Source organism: Antechinus flavipes, chromosome X (genome assembly GCF_016432865.1).
Source record: "Antechinus flavipes isolate AdamAnt ecotype Samford, QLD, Australia chromosome X, AdamAnt_v2, whole genome shotgun sequence".
NCBI classification, from domain to species: Eukaryota; Metazoa; Chordata; class Mammalia; order Dasyuromorphia; family Dasyuridae; genus Antechinus; species Antechinus flavipes.
This window is the reverse complement of record NC_067404.1, coordinates 42424352-42436657: the sequence shown is the minus strand read 5'-3', so window position 1 is coordinate 42436657 and position 12306 is coordinate 42424352. Positions and strand designations below refer to the sequence as shown.

General features: G+C 41.5%; 1 protein-coding gene across 1 annotated transcript in view; it reads right to left on the bottom strand.

The window, feature by feature from the left end:
* The window catches only part of GPC3 (glypican 3), a 703653-nt gene that overhangs the window by 284104 nt on the left and 407243 nt on the right, over positions 1-12306 (bottom strand). The window contains exon 4 of the mRNA XM_051968697.1: positions 10955-11088. Coding sequence (XP_051824657.1) covers positions 10955-11088 — 134 coding nt within the window. The remainder of the gene's footprint in view (positions 1-10954; positions 11089-12306) is intronic.

Below are 12306 nucleotides of genomic sequence, written 5' to 3'. Positions count from 1 at the left end.
AATTGTGTCCTTGATTAAAATGTGAGGCTTTCAAAACATCATTCTACATAAGACCACAGACTTACAGTAATAAATTGTACTGAAAGGTGTAAAGAATGTCACTTGATTCAACAGAGCAACATGAAACTTTATAAGGTCTCTTTCAACAATATCTGTCCTGTATGCAGGATCCTTGGATTGACACAACCACAGAGATAATCATATTAAGTATATCATCAGGTCAAGAGCCCAATGTGTTATGGTCTGTGGGGTCACAAAGAGTTGGACGTGGCTAAATGACTGAAGAACAAAAGCATCAAAATGGGAGCTATGCCCACTGTAGGAGGGATTTCCTATGGATGGTGAGGTTCTCCAGGTGTGCTTTTCTGGCTAATATTATGCTGATAGATCAGGCCCAGAGATCACATGGTATCTCAAATGAGATTCATAAAGATATCAAAGAGTCTGGCCTAACTCTTCAAGGGGATGGAGGGGATTTCCTTGACCAAATTATGCAGTTAGATGGATGGTCCATTACATACAATATATATGAAATACCTTTCTAAGACTAAATTATAGAGCACGTTCCAATCTGTATTCATAAAGGTAGCTTTTTCACTGGAAAATCCCTCTATCAATGAAATCCCAGGTCTGGTCCCCAAAAAATCATTATGCCTCTTGTGAATGGATACTGCAGAGCAAAGTGTTTTCATCATCACCAAGTTTGTCCCTTTGTTTAAAATCCCATCTTCTACTGAGGATGTTTCAAAGCTGCAAAACATGTAAATGTGATCTCTAGAGAATCAAAATGGCGGCTCATCCAGTGAACAAAGATGTAGTAAACATGAACAGGTAGCCTATTACCAGTGTACTGCAAAAGATATATTTAGTGAGATAAATGAACAGAAAAGGATGCGAGATATAATCATGCAATGATTATAAGCAATCATCTGGATGTGAAGGGCATGGTCCTCTATCATCTATGTTGAGAGTCTAGAGAAAGAATCTCTGGGCTGATCACTTGAGAAATATTTATAGGAACACATTGTAATTATAGTTTTTGATAATTTTTCTTCCTTTTGATTTCCCCTTTTTGTTGGTAATTTGATTTTTACAATTTAAATTTATAAATAAATTTTATAATTTGTTAGTCTTTAAAAAAACTTTTTTTTTTATTTATCAATCCAATTATTTTTATTTTCAATTATTTCACTCTTTTTTTTGGCTGAGGCAATTGGGGTTAAGTGACTTGTCCAGGATCACATAGCCAGGAAGTGTTAAGTGGCTGAGGTCAGATTTGAATTCAGGTCCTCCTGACTTCAGGACTGGTGCTCTATCCACTGCACCACCTAGCTGCCCCTGTTTATTTCACTCTTCATTTTCAAAATGTCTTTGGCTGTGCCTGTTTAGGGTTTATTAATTTGTAGACTTTGTAATTTCTTTTTAACTGTAGGGTCAACTCACGGGTCTTCTCTTTTACTAATATACATTTTCAAGAATTTAAATTTGTCTCCAAGGGATGCTTTTTTTTTTTAGCTGCATCCCTTGTATTTTGAACTATAACCTTGATTTTAATATCATCTTTAAATTATGTCTATAATATGCTCTTTGACCCACTCATTATTTAGCAAATCATTTTTAGTCTTCACTTAGGTCTGTTTCTGTTCCACATTCCCTTATTGATTGCTGTTTTTTATTGCTTTATAGTCTATAAGGAAGAGTTAGAAATTTCTGCCTTTCTGCATTTATTTATGAGCTCTTTATGCCATGGGAAAAAATGATCAATTTTTGTGAAAATCTCATATGTGTTTGAGAAAAAGTAAATTTTTTGTTATTTCCATTCAGTCCTTTCCATAAGCATATTAAAACCAGTCTTTTCAACATCCTGTTCAACTCTGTAACCTCCTCCTATGATAATAGAATACTTTCTCCTTTAGTTTCCAAGATCTACTCTTTCCTGGTTTTCTTCATCTTGTTTGACTATTCCTTCTCTGTCTCCTATGCTGGGTCATCTCTCTCCTGCCCACCAAGTTCTTAGCCCTCTTCATTTCTCTCTCAACACTCTCTCCCTTATTCATCTCCACTACTGCAACGGTCTCCTAATTGGCTTCCCTGCCTCAAGTTTATCCTCCTTCCCATGCATCTTCTATAAAGAAACCCAAGTGTTTTTCCTCAAGCACACAATTGACCATTTGACTCTCCTATTCAACCAACTCCATTGACCCTCTTTTCCTCTAGGATGAAACATAAACTTCTCTGTTTAGCTCTTAAAGCCTTTCACAATTGGAACCCAATTTATCTTTGCAGACCCATTTATATTATTCCCCTTCATGTCAGCCCCAGTCTAGCCAAACTGGCTTTCTTGTTGCCTATACATATTTTCCATCCCTTATCTCAGGGCCAACACACTGACCCTTCCCATGCCTGGAAGGGACTTCCTTCTCACCACAACCTCATACAATACAGATCTTCTTTTAAAACACAGCATAAATACTATCCCATTCTAAATAAGGCCTTTCTTCATCTCCCCCAACTACTAGCACTCACCCTCCCAAATTACTTTGCATTTATTTTGCATTTGTAGATCAAGAAATATTTACTGCTATAGGTAAATGCAGTCTGATAGATTATAAGCTCCCTAAGAGTGTGGATTGGGCTTTTTCTTTATATTTTTATCCCCAATACCTAAAACAATAAGCCTAGTGCTTTCACGGGCTTAATTCATGCCTTACACTTGATTTCTCTTTCTAAACTCCAGTTACACACTGCCACTGTCTGCTGGACAGCTCCATCTGGAGGCCCTATTAGAATTTCAACTTATCCAAAATGGAAGTCTCTATCTTCCCTACTAAATTGACTCCTTCCAACTGCCCTTTTTCATCATATTTCCTATCACTCAACTTAAGCTCAGAAACCTCCTGATTCTTGCCACTCCTTCACTTACCATATCCAAATAAGTTGCAAATCTTGCCATAAAATCTCGTAGGTCTGTCCCTTCCTTTCTACCTACAGCGGCTCACTGGGCCATGATCAAGTATTCTTCAAGTTTTACTGATTTCTGCCACTGATGTTTATTTGTTTGGCTACCTCTGCCTTTCCATCCTTCAGGGAGTCTACCATTTTGTTGAGAATCATCACCAAAAATTTAGTCTTGCTTAACAGCCTTCCCCAGCTCTCATTTTTTTGTCCTCTGTTAGGAGGAATAGCTTGCACAGTCAGGGTGAGAGGATGGGTTGATTAAGATGACAAAAGGAAAATATATCAATTCAAATATTTTTAACTTTTCCTGTTTGGGGAATCTCCTAAGCACAAGTGTTTGCTCTTCTCTTCCCGAACTCAATTCCATCTTTGTGGATGTCAGATCTTCCTTATTTTCTCTTACTAATAAGCTCTCTTACTGAGCTTATTAACCAAATGGTTAGAAAAGTTTTGTGCTAGATCTACTTTCCTTTCTGAGGTGATTCTTCTTTATGGAATCTGATCTTCACTTTCTTTTTTCCCATAATATTTATTCATTGTGTTGGAGTCTTTTCATTTTTCTTATTCATGTTTTCAGTCAGTGATTTTTTTAGGTGAGATCTTTCCTTACGAGAATTTTTCTATGTGATTAAGTGACAGTGTGTGTGTGTGTGTGTGTGTGTGTGTGTGTGTGTGTGTGTGTTCTTTTTTTGTGTATGGAACATCTGATGCCAATTGTGAAGTAATATAGAGAGACTGGTCTCATGAATTTTCTATTTGTTCTTCCATCTTTCAGCCAATCTATAAAACACTTTTCTACCAACAATCTTGTAAAGTATCTCATCATCTTCATTTACACACGAGGAAACTGAGATTCAGAGATATGAAGTGAGGAAGGAAAAAAGCATTTATTAAGCACCAACTATGTGCCAGATATTGAACTAAATGCTTTATAGTCAGTCTTGCTATAAGATATTTCAAAAAGGCAAATTCAGTCCAACCCAAATGATACATTAGGGAAATTTTTGACTATAATATGAATTGTGACTTTGCTTCTGCAGGAATGAATAAAGCAAATTGCCCCATTTCCAAACAGCTCATAAGCTGTAAAGCTCCCAGGGCCCACTCCCACAAGCAAGCTTCAAATGTTTGTCAGAGTAAAGTGACATATTTATTGTAGCGCTTCTGGTGTACTAGGAGCTAGAGGGAGAGAAGGGCTGGCACATCCCACCCCGACCCCTTCTCCGCCATGGCTTCTAGTCCCAAGGCCCAGAATTGTAACCTTCACAACTCGCTGGAGATTTTGTACTGCTCTGCTAGCAGCTAGAAGACTACAATGCATCCAATATTTATTGTAGTAATTGATTGCTCAACCATTTAACAGTATGATTCCATGCTATCATTTTTATTAGGTTACTATCTCTTTTTTGTGTCACTGACAAACTTATTGAGGCTGTGCCTCTGATTCCATCTTGCCCATAAGCTCTGTGGTTTTTATCACATGATTTTCCATAGCATGTGATTTGGGAGAGTATGTATAGTGTGTTATAACGGAACTGACTATATTGTCTCATTGGATCTTCACATCAACCCTGGAAAATAAGTGTTTATTATTATTATTATTATTATTATTATTATTATTATTATTATTTTCATTTTCCAGTTTTCTCAAGTTTCTCAAGAAAACTGAAGTGAGCAGACTTCCCCAGGGTCACATGGACAGTAAGTATCTGAGGCTGCATTTGAACTCAGAACTTTCTGATTCCAGACCCAGAGCTCTCTCTCCACTGAGGCGCCACCTAGCAGTCTCTAGTAACTTTCCCATGGCCGCACATTTAATAAGAAGTAGAGTCTTTAGATTTCAGACCAATGTTCTTTCCACTTCACTGTCTCTCAATGCCTCCAAGCAGAGAAGAAAAGCTCAAACTTTCCCTGTATCTAGCCTTTGCTCAGCTATGGGAGGTGGAAGCTAGGGAATTCTCAGGCATTGGAATAATTATTCACCACTCAGGCTAAGAAAGGTCTGGACTAATGTACAGGCCTCTAGAGAGGCCCAGGGGTTGCATCTCATTTCAGAGACTGCAGGAGTCCTGAGCCCCAAAATGCCTCCCAGGGCTTTCTGTTCAGAGCTAGGGCCAAAAGAGACAAGCAGGAATGATCTCCCTGCATTAATACAATTTTCCATTTCATTACCATAGAGCTATTCATTTCTCCTAATAAGATTGAAAAAGAGCTCCCAACCCCAAGCCTCCTTTTAGCCAAAGGGAGTCTTCTTACAGCAAGGCTACGGTAGGAGAATGCAGAAGCCTGATCCAGAGGATTCTATTAGCATAGAAGGGGCTGAGAAGCCCTGGTTTCTGTTATCCCAGGCCACTTTTGATGGCCGTCCATTTCCAAAGAGAAGGACTCAGAAAATAAAAGTCAACATCACAGCTTCACACAGAAGAAAAAGATGGGTTCAATTATGGGCTAAAAGGAGCAAGGAACTGTTTTACAAGGCAACCACGCAGTTCCCCAAGAATTGAAACTCTAAGACTCAAAGCGAATGGCTGAGCAGTTTCCCCCCATAAAGGAAATAGAATATGATCATTAGTCTCTGGGAAATTATGTTTCTTTGCTTAATGAAGACATTATCCCTTAGGCCTTTTCCCACCTCAGAACCCTTGGTCACCACTTTCACTAACAGTAGCTGAAGAAACTTAAGCCCCCCTCTCACCCCAGTAGGGCCTTCTAAACAGCACTTTTGTCTGTCAACAGGCATTTATTAAATAAACCTACTATGTGCAAGTTCCTCTGCAGACAAAGAGAAAAAGTAATAAAACCCTCCTTTCAAGGAGCTTACAATCTAATGGAAGGAGATTTCACATATAAACATATAAGTATGATACAAGGTAGAATATCTTAAAAATCAAGGAGAATCACAGAGAAAATGCTCCAAGAAGATGTGAGGAGGGAGAGAACATTAACTATTGAGGGATTCAGAAAGGATTTATGACAAATATGGAACCTGAGCAGAACTTGAGGAAAGAGAAGCCTCTCACCAGGCATAGGTATGAAAAGTTCATCAATCAAAGGTTCATAGAATTTGAAACAACCTCAGAGGCCATCCACTGTGTTTCCAGCATAGAGACAGAGAGCCTGTATGAATTCATAGAGGCAAGGAAAGGCAGGACGAGAATGAGGGAATGGACTACGTTGGTTGGGGTTTAGAGTTAGTAAAGGGGGGTAATGTCAAATAATCTTGAAACAAGAATGTGGGGGGTCTGAACGGCAGGCAAATGGGTTTATCTTTTATCCTAGAAGCAATAGGGAATTGTTGTGTCATTGTTTTAGTTGAGTGGTGGCTCTTTGTGACTCCATCTTCTTGGCAAAGATACTGGAATGGTTTGTCATTTCCTTCTCCAGCCCATTTTACAGATGAGGATACTGAGGCAAACAGGGTAAAATGATTTGCCCACGGTCATATAGATAGCAACTGCTTAATGCCAGATTTGAACATAGGGAGACGAGTCTTTCTAACTGCAGACCCAGCGCTCTATTCACTGTCACTTAGCTGCCCCAATAGGGAATTTCTGATGATTTCTGAGCAGTGGAATGAAATGGTTAGAATTATTTTGGAAACTGAATGAAGAATGGATGGGATTGAGCAGAAACTAGAGGAAAAGAGATGAGTTAGGAGGTTAAAATGATGGGCTGGGATTTTCCTGAAAGCATAACAAAAGACTTACCTATTCTTTTTTCTTTTTAACCCTCTTAGTTTCTCATGATGGATTCTGGCAAACAGAGCCAAAGAAAGTTCAAGTATCTGCTACAATGAAGCAAAAATAAATTATAAGGAAACAGAGATTTTCTACCATGGTGGCATCTCATCTGTGGAAACTCAGACCCACAAGAGTCGGCTAGGATGAGAGGGTCTCCATGGTTGGATTGTGTACCATTAGAATGGTCACACCAATGAGAACTTGGAGCCTGGGTCAGCGGTCCGGGAGAAACAAAAGCTACTCCCTCTATTCCTGACAAGAGAAAGTGAAATCTTGGCAGTTGAATTTATCTTCCATTTAAAAAAAAAAAAGGAGAGGGAGAAGCCCTCAAATATAAGAGTGGAAGAAATCTTTTAAGTGTTGGAAGTTTCTTTTTTTAAAAAAAGTTCAATTCAATAATATCTGAAATTGAATGACTTAAAGATCAGAGCTTGGACTATAGGATCATAGACTTACAGTAGGAAATGAGGATAATAACAGCAACTACCTCCCAGGGTGGTTGGGGTGATCAAATTAGATATGAATTGTAAAGTACTTAGCACACAGTAAGCACTATATAAATGTTAGCTCTTTTCTTTCTTTTTTTTTTTTTAGGTGTTTTATTTACAAATCCAATGTTGGTTACAATACTGGAGTTAGACATTAAAGGACAAGTCAATAATAAAGATAAAGAAAGAGGGTGTTTTAGGTCCTCTAAGGCCATAATATTTAAAGCCAGAAGGGACTTTTGAGATTATGATTGTCCAGATGCTTCATTCTACAGAAACGTAAACTGAGACCCGGAGAGGTTAAGTAACATACCTGATGTTACACAGGGAATGAGTTTGAAGCTGGGCCCCCTGAAATCTGACATGATTTTCACTACACAATGCTTAGTTCAACAAAGCCCCACAGCAGAGACATCTTTCCAGGAAGTCCTCCAGCATGGAGATGCTCCCGGGCTGGTCCTTGGAGCTCGTGTCCACTAAACACAAGCTTTGACGACACTTTCTGGGTAGGAAAGAAAAGCTTTAAATCTGGGCCCAGAGACGGGGCACACGTGTAGTGTCCGAGACCCAACCTGGCAGTTTCCAGAGAGCCTCATCACTAAACTGGCCATAGAGTTGGTACTTCTGTGGCTACGGCCACTTTCAAAGGCCAGCTAACAAAGGCAGGATAGGGTTGTGCCGTGTGCCAGTGGAGCAGGGAAGATGGCTCCTAGAAGAAAAGCCTCCCTTGTACGGTGAAACCTTCTTCCCGGGGTACCATCTTATTATAAGGGAGTTCTAAGTGATAGTGCTGTTGAGAGGCTCGATTTGCCCAAAAAGAATATTGAAAATCATCAATCCACTAGAAACACAATGAAGCTACTCCCCAAATGTGCTGTGGGTCTCAAACCACCCAGATGGGGGCAGGCAACTCAAACAGATGACTTTTCAAGACAGCCAAAGGCCATACTCCTTCCTGTGCAAGTGGGCTTTTTAATAAGACAGATGAGCAGCTTTGCAGCTCATAATCAGATCCAGACAGGCTGCCTCCGCCACACGCAGGGATGGTGACGACAAAGGCCCCTTCCTTTCTTCTCTTTTCAATTGAAATGGCGGTGGGGGGATGGGGGAGGGGGAGGGCGATGTGGAACAAGCAGAACACTGTGTAGAGACTACAGTGTAACTGACAGACACGTCGACTGGCTGCCAAGAGAAATCCCCCAAATATCGAAGAGAAGGAAAACATCAGCCCGCCTGAACCCCTCCCCACCGCCATTGGATAAAATTGGACAAAATGATGGAGCAAAAAGGATGTTCTATTTAGAGCCAAAGAATCCCAGCCCGAATCTTGTCTTTGTTATTGACTACCTGTGAGATCTGGGACAAAACACATTGCTCTTTCTGGGCTGCTGGCTTATTCATACTGAAAATGAAAAAACAATGTGAAAATACTGAACCCCCACTCTAGGTCCTCCGATCCCAGCTCTGTTGCCTACTACCTGAGTGATCTCACTTCATCTGCCTGGGCCTCAGTTTGCATATTTATAAAATGGGGGAAGGGGGGAGCAGCTTGTAGACAACAAGATCTCTGAGATCCATTTCGGCTCTAAATTGCCAATCCTATGACACTATCAGAATAAATTTCACAAAGGCAGAAACACAAACGATCTCTGAAGGAAAGAGGAGAATCTGAGTTAAGGAGGAGGCTCCCCTCTCCCTCCCCCGTTTTTTTGACCAAATCTTTCTTGTTTTCAATTACAAAATGGGGCCAACTTTCCTTAGAGGTGGGGGGGGGGAGGCAAGGCAAGGACCGCTCTCCCTGTTGAGTGAGATTTCAAAGTGCTGATGTCAATTTTTCTGCCACTACCAGGGAGGGGGGTGTGAGGCAGCCTTTGTGTCCAGACTGAGGAAGGGCTGTTTCAGCCGTTTGTCTGAAGGGATTCTAGAAGCTTTCTTCAGGGGGCCCTTTGGTGTCATGAATTTGCCTTTTGTTTTTTTTCTTCTTTGTAATTTTTCATTGATACTCTTTAAAAAAAAAAATCGGCACTTCCCAATGCTCCCCCCCCCAATCCCAGTAAGGACCTTCTTTCTTAAAGAAATACAGTTAAGCAAAACAAACGGACCCTTTGGCACATCTGCCAGCACCAGCCTCATTTTACCCCCACTGTCCCCTGCCTCCCTGCAAAAAAAGGTATGGCTGTGTTTATGCTTTTCTAATACCACAGCCACCAGCCCCCCTCCCCCGCCCCAGAAGGGACTTTTCTTCCAGGTTCCCCACACCAAGCCTACAGTTGCCTTGAATGCCAATGGTCAACTTTTAAAAGCATTTATTTGCTATTTTTCAATCCCCAGCAGTGCCCTGCACACAGTCGGCATGACAAACGCATGAACAGTTGCTGAATTTTTCAAAAACCCTATCCTTCTATGATCCAAGGACACAAAGCCAGCTAGTAGCTGAGCTGAGCCTCCAAGCTGGGTCTTCTGAGTCCTAATTTAGGGTTTTTCCACTATATTCTGCTGCTTTCTTCTAGCTGCCACAACCTTTGTTATATTACTTGTTATTCAGCCCTTCAACTGCAGTCCTAAGAGTTAAGAACCAAGAGGCTCTCTTCAAACCAGTCGATCGATTGCAGCCTCAAGTCAGAGCAGTGTGCTGGTGCATGTACGCTCACCCGGCTTCTTTGTGTCCGAGCCAGTCTGGAGCTAATGCCTCCACAAGGCATTGTTGTTCCCAATGGGAGCAGCCAAAACTGTCATTTAAAAAAAATCCCAGCCGAGCCAGACTCCTAGCATAAAGTGTTTTATGAGCACTGGGCTGGGAATCAGGAGACCTGGGCTCAGGGCCAGTCTAGCTTTGTGACCTTGTACAGCTCACTAGTCCTTCTCTGGAACTCAGCATCCTCCCGTATAAATCAAGGAGGTCCGCAGACTTTAAAGCCGAGCGGTCGGCAAGGTCATCCGGTCCAAATCCGTCGTTTGACAGATGAATAAACTGAGGCCCAGAGAAGGAAGGACTCAGTCAAGGCCAGACATAGGTAGTAAAAGAAACAGAACTAGGATTCCAGCCAGCTGTCCCAATCCAGTTTTCTTTCCATATTACCTCCTAACAACCAGACGAGATGGTTGCTAAGGTCCCCTGTAGCTCTGACATTTTGTGATTTAATCCACAAATATATCTGAAGGAGCCTACTCTAAATACCATACCCTGTGTTCCTCTGATACACACACACACACACACACACACACACACACACACACATTTAATGGCACTTTAGTAGCTGCTTGACTCTGGACAAATGCTTAGCTTTTCTCTGCCTCCATTTCTTCACGTGCAGAATGAGATTGGGCTAGAACAGTGGTGTCAAACTTGGAGAGAAACCATATCCCAGGACCCCTGAAAGCTGCAGCCTGATTTACTTTTAAGAGGTAATATTATCTCTGCTTGCATGATTATTTATTTGGGGGAATCTTTCCCGATTACATTTGAATCCGGGGTTCGGGCCACTGGCAGGAGCATCGTGGGCCATGCATCTGATATCCGTGAGCTCCATGACCGCCAAGTCCTTTCCAGCTCTCACATTCCACGAGTTCAGGAAAATAGGCTAGCTATGACCTAGTGCTACCTGAGCCTTCTTTGAAAATGCCCGGATGACACAATTTAATTAATCACACACTTTCCTCAGAAGGGTTGTACAATGCACATTTACCAAGCTTTTCCCCGAGATTATTTTGTAACCTTAAGACACAATTGCCAATTGTGTGTCGTAACGGAACAAACCAAATTCTCACCTCCTCCTGCTGGATAAGGTTTCTTCATGTTCTACATGAGCAACTTTTAATACTCTCTTGTCAATAAACAGATCTTCAGGATAATAAGCCGATCTATATTGCCGCTGCTGAGAATGGGCACAGAGCTTGCCAATCTGAAAAAGAAAGAAAATATCAGTCTGGGATGTTTCCACCAACATGAGAGTAGTAACCACGTTTGCCATGTTTCCCAACTGCTCCCCCAATTCCTCTCCTTTGAGCCTCACTCTCAGAAGAATCCCAAAGAAGGGGAAAAGCTCCTAATCCAATGGGAAAAGATGGCTCTGTAGCCTTCAATGGTTAGTAAGGTGCAAAGAGATACGATGGAAAGAGCTTGGAGCTGGACTTGGAGGACGTGGATTCAAATCCCAATGCTAAGAATCACTAGCAGGGTGATCGTGATGTGTCCCCTCCCTTCTCTCGGCATCAGTACCCACACATCTGGAAAGTGAGGGGCTTGAGTCAGGCAACCTCTGTGGTCCCTTTTAGCTCGAAACTGATGGTCCCGTGATGTTTCCGGCAATGAGAGGACCGCTCGATTCAGAGTCCTTAGAATTGTCTACAGGTAAGAGTACATTTCAAGGACCTCGTACACAGGCCGGAGGAGATGGATACCTTTCAATGGTACTTTCTGTTTAGAAGTGTGGAGCATTCACAAAACAATATTTCTGCATTTTGGAAGAAATGGAGATGTTGGGGGGATCGATATAATCATATTTCATGGTTGACAAACAGCTTACACACCTTCCCTCATTCAAGCGTTATGCCAGCCCTGATGATGAAGTAAAATAAGTCAGGCAATAATCCCGATTTTACAGATAAGAAAATCAACTCCCAGGAGGAAAGTACATTTCCCAAGGTCGCCAAGCTAACCCAGACCCTCCGATTCGCAGCCTGGAGTCCAGTGCTCTCCTTCCCACATAACAGCATGGAAACACCCACCTGCAGAGCACTCTCAATTCTTACAAGTCTATTTTTGGTGTAAGATTTATGCTACAGCATTAACAACAATGTTAATGCAATAGCTCACTGGGCTCTTCTGAAAATGCCTTAGGGAGAAGGGAAATCAGTCTATCAACTGCCCAAACCCTCAGCTCTGAATCATCCGTTACCGGAGAAATCCCAACACTGACAGGTGAAAATGTTACCTGGGTCAAAATCTCTGGTGTACTAGAGATTCAAGATCACTGAGTTCTGAAACTTAGATCCATGAACACAGGGGTATCAAAAGGAAGGCGAAGATGATTTTGCCATAACAAAATCCTTTGGGAGGTTTTAGTTTAAATAGGGGGAAGAAAAGACAAACAATGAACAATAAGAGGGTGATAGAGAAA